General features: G+C 34.5%; 1 protein-coding gene across 1 annotated transcript in view; it reads left to right on the top strand.

Annotated features, from left to right (window-relative positions):
• The first annotated feature begins 2,065 nt into the window (after positions 1 to 2,065).
• Positions 2,066 to 5,053, top strand: part of LOC126971385 (adenosylhomocysteinase-like 1) — a 51,128-nt gene continuing 48,140 nt past the window's right edge. Inside the window, exon 1 of the mRNA XM_050817691.1 lies at positions 2,066 to 2,707. Coding sequence (XP_050673648.1) covers positions 2,467 to 2,707 — 241 coding nt within the window. The 5' untranslated portion in view covers positions 2,066 to 2,466. The remainder of the gene's footprint in view (positions 2,708 to 5,053) is intronic.

Raw genomic sequence — 5,053 nt, 5'->3', positions numbered from 1 at the left:
AACCACAGGTCATAACTGAAAACCGGTAAATAAACGATCCAATATAATTTCCACAGTCGTCTAAAGACCATCTTTAACCTTTCCGGATCGGCGCGCTCCGCCGCTCGATGTACACCTTAGATCGGCAAGCATTCGGCGCTCGCGCAGCGTTTTCCCCGTGCGTATTATTTTACGTGTAGTTATAAAATGCTAATAACTAGGGTGATTTGAGTGACTGTCACTGAAAGCTATTGAAACAAGCTATAAGACCATGTATAAATTATTCATATTGTCTTTCTTTTTTATTTCACACAGACTTTTCATTCGAAAAAAAGTGTAAACATAGGTATAGCTTAAAATAAATATTGTTATTATTGTTAATTACTTGTTTTATTTATTTCCTTTTATGTTTTTGTAATGAAAACTGAAAAAATGAAACTGAAACATACTTATCAAAGTGAATGGAAATGTGTAGGTCCCTATCGTTTTAAAGTAATAATTTTTGGATCGGTTTATTTAACAAACGTAAGTCATTTAGCTTAGAAAATAGTAAATTCACTGTTTGATGTGAATTATTTAGGCAGGTGGGTAAGATGGAGGAACAATCAATGACACTACGCAAAAGGCCCGCTGTCATGCGTGGTAGTTCAGTGATTCCTGCATGTACCTACTTATCGATTTTGTTACTCATCAATACGATTAAAATAGTAATTATTATTTAATATTTAAAGGTTCTGGTGACCCACAAGGATATATGATCAACCTACTTCAGACAGCAGCTGCTCCTCACAAATACCAGCTGTTAAAAATGTAGCACTAATGTGACAAGTTGTATTAGTTTTAACAGCTATTGTGAGGCGTAAATAAATAGTCGGATGACTCAATGCGGCTGTGAACCATCTTTGGCCACACTCGTTTCGCTAGAAAAGCTATTTAACGTACAGGCATAGAGGACGTTTTAAGACAGTATGAGGTGTCTGCGTAAGTGAAACCCGACACACGGTCCTTGCTTCAGGGTCTTTATACGTAGATGTTAATATTAGGTAAATTGAAACTTATTTAATTTAACCTCCAGAAGACTCAAGTTTGCGCGTTTACCACTAAAAATTCCCATTTGTCGAATAACTCTTCGACAACACCTTCCTCGTATCGTATCACTCTTCGACAAAGCCTCGCATAGTATCGGAATCTGGATCTCAAAATCTTGAGTGATTGCGCGGTGGTGATCTGGAGGGCAAGGCCAAATTGGCTTCGAAGAAGCTGGGCGTCATAAATAGATATGGAAATACTTCAAGTCAGCCCATATTCTAGCGCCCTACAAAGCGCAGGTCCAGCCACATATGCTTTCACCTCTTGTTTGGCGCAACCCAGTATCAGGTCGAACCATTTGACCGCGTGTAACGCAGAACAGCTCGAATTGTCAGGCTCTGTGAACGAATGGATCACTTTGCACTGCGTAAAGACGTTGCTTATGTGTGTGTGTTCTGAAGAGCTATTTCGTTTGACTCCTGCAGCCGAATTCCACCTTCGCACGACACGCCACAAATTAGGATATCATCCCCACCATATAAATGTGTGACGGTCCTCCACAGTCCGGTTTTCAATAAACTTTTTTCCGCATACTACAAAGCTGTGGAATGCGCTTCCTTGTGCGGTGAATCTCTGACGATACGACATGGGTACCTCCAAAAATCACACGTACACCTTCCACCGGCAACGCTCCCGTCATTTCTTTGATGTTGCAAGATAATGTGGGCGTCGCTGATCATTTAACACCAGGTCTCCGGACTCTCTCAGGACCTCCTTTTCCAAAAAAGTTAAATGTATTTTCCTCCACTCCAAAAAAAAATGGACAATCATTTGCCTTGCACAAGCTTTAAATTTATATAACTAAATAAAACTGACACAAATATAATTTTGTAAAATTTTAAAGAAAAACCAGTATTCAGTTAGTTTATGAAAACCGGTGTAAAGAACATGTTGCAGTAACATCCTTAAGCAATCGAAATCGGAAGTTCATTCGTTGACGTTTGACGTTACCAGAGAAAAATGTTTAATATTCTGTGTCCAGAGTCCACCATTCCCGAAGGCCGACGAGTCCGGGGTGAACGGAAGTGGGGGAAAATGTCAATGATTTTTCAATTTTGCGGGTTTTTGAATTAGATTTAAAATATTCACTATTTTATTGCTTACAAAAATCGATTTACACATATTTGTTTACAAATTATTCATACTTAAATTATTGTGCTTAAGATATATCAAGTATTTACATAAAAAAAGTAGCTAGTAGCGACAACGTTACTAATTGTGTTTATTATTGATATTTTAATTTGTTACAGACTTTAAATCCGTGATAATTTAGTTATCCTTGTGTTAAAATCATTTCTTTCGACTCCGAATAAGTTTGATGTACAACGGAGCTGATATATATTAAATCAGCTTTGATAATTGAGTTTACATAAGAAGTATTGTAAGAAGATAATCGATATGTCTGATGGCCATGGAGAGCCAAATGTACTTAGGAAAGATAGTGTTACCAACGCGAATGTACCCAGTGATAGTCCAGTAACAGATCCAGGACACGTTCGAGGGGGTACCACGGACCCAAATGTTGGTAAATTTGAAGGACAACGAGGCAAGTCGAGCGCATTGAAGAAGTCAGCTCGTTATAGAAGCAGATCTTTATCAGCATCTTCGGCAGACTCTTACAGCTCAACTTCATATACTGGTAAGTGAATATAATCCTAATTTTCATACCTTATAAAAAATCTGCTTGTGAAAAATACACGAATTTTACGCGCGATTATTTCAGGGAGTTGTTCCTTAGAAATTAATATGAGACTGAATTATTAATAAATAATGACTGTTGCCTCGATTGGTTTTAAGTCAAGTTATTTCAGTTGAATTATAGACCAGCTTAGCTGGATGGGATTTGCTTGGTCTTAATTAAATTTCCTCAGCAATCTTAGACAATACCTGAGGAGTTTCTGAAATATTTTTTTAAACAGACCTTGTCTTGACAATTACCTTCAAACACAAAAAAAATATTATCCAATTTTGTGCAGTCATTTGTACTGTATCTGTTTATAGATTATAATGATTCATTTTTATTTATATAGACTCTTTTTTATTAATTCTCATGCTACCCTGAAGGGGAAGTAAAACAGACAGAATTTTTCATTAAAATGCCTTTAATAATTATAAAGTATAAGTTCAAGTCATTAGAAACATTCCCTTTAGTAGAAAGTTTTAAATGTCTGTTAAGAGGGCTCTAATATAAGAGATTATAAGTAAATATGTATAATATTTAAGAAAATGGTCTGACTAGATCACACATAGAAACAATATAAGACAAGTTGGCATAGCTGTACTCTTGTTCAGCATATTGTTTTAAACTTCAGCTCACATATTATATATGTATATGTGTTCTATGTAATATTATAGATGTGAATGTAAGTATGTTTGGAACACTTCACTACCCAACTGATTAATATGGCATCTATCCTGACAGTATTAGGAGTTCCTAAGGAAATTTAATATGATTGGAGTCACAGACATATGCCCGTATACATACCTATTTTTATGTATATTGTATAATTTGTATGCAATGTGTATGGAGTATTCATTAGCACTGTAGGAGAAAAGCACTCTGTTTATCTTAGATTATAATTAATAAACCCAATCTGTAAATAAACACACTGTAAAGTTACTCCTTGTTTAAAACTTTTTGTCTTTATCTTATCTTTGTCACTACATAATTACATGAAGAGAAGTAATTTTAAACTGGGAGTGAGATTACACTGTGTTTATTAATAAGATACAATAATGTGAAATACTGATTTGTGTGACATACAATTTTTATTTATATATTATTAGCTGACTCGACAGACGTTGTTCTGTACATAATAAATAAAATAGTGTTTTTATGAATTGTCAATAATATTTCATAACATCAAGAAATATTTTGTAAAATATGCTCCCTGTTGTTATAATGAAATTGTCAAACCAACGGCAGAACTGTCAAACCATGTGTCAATAAATTTTCTCATAGAAAATATGTCCATACAAAACAAATATTGAAAATAAAAATAATTATGGGTCTCAAATCGAAATTAAAACTATCCCATCTCTCAAGTTGGACTAAACTGCACTCCATGAAGTAATCCCCATTTAAATCTGTTAATTAGTTTAGGAGTCAATCACGGACAAACAAAAAGTCACATAATTTATATGTATTAAGAGAAACATATTGCTATTATAGCAAACATCCAATACATGAGTCAAGTTGACTCAATATTTTTATTGGTAGTTGCAGTTATATTGTAGTTGCCTCAGTCAACTCCTCTGTTCTGCCGCTAAATATTTACAATGCTATAAGTCTCTTTGTTAAAATACTGAGGGCTTGCATTGACATACAATTAACAACTAGACTCAGATCACGTTCAAATATTGTCTGAAGCAAAACTCTGCCTACACAGACACACAAAAGAATTTAGGCAGAGTTTTCGTTTATGTATTTGTGTTTCGACCGTACTTTTGAATACATCACGACATAATGACAAAGTGTTCAGTGAAGAACTGTCCTAATAACAACATATCCAAACTTTAAATGGATGGAGTGTCGTATAGTCATATATTATTTATATAGTCAGGTAAGTGCCTCTTTAATAACTAAATAATAATATTTTAATTGCTAAAATTAAAATATGTTTTTGCGTCTTGTTCGCGTCCGAGCTTCTAATGAGCGTATACAAAAGACCTTGAACCTTACTTCTACGAAATAAGGTGTTAATTTGAATGACTGTTCAAATATTATCAGTATAAGTTAATGTACATGTTTATACAACACCACTTGGAATTATTTTTGACAACCTAGTAATAGGAGATTTGGAGTATAGTTGTTTATTGTACGTCAATGAGGGATTGTCAAAAAAATTGTTTTATGATGTTGCTCCATAGCCAATAGCAGCACAGCCACACATCATATTTGAAGTAAAAAAGCACAAGTTGCAAAATAATTTATGGTATGAGAACATCGAACATATGCAAACTGATTTTGTCTACGACACGCCGT

The sequence above is a fragment of the Leptidea sinapis genome, chromosome 23 (assembly GCF_905404315.1).
Source record: "Leptidea sinapis chromosome 23, ilLepSina1.1, whole genome shotgun sequence".
NCBI classification, from domain to species: Eukaryota; Metazoa; Arthropoda; class Insecta; order Lepidoptera; family Pieridae; genus Leptidea; species Leptidea sinapis.
This window is presented reverse-complemented; position numbering and strand designations above follow the sequence as displayed.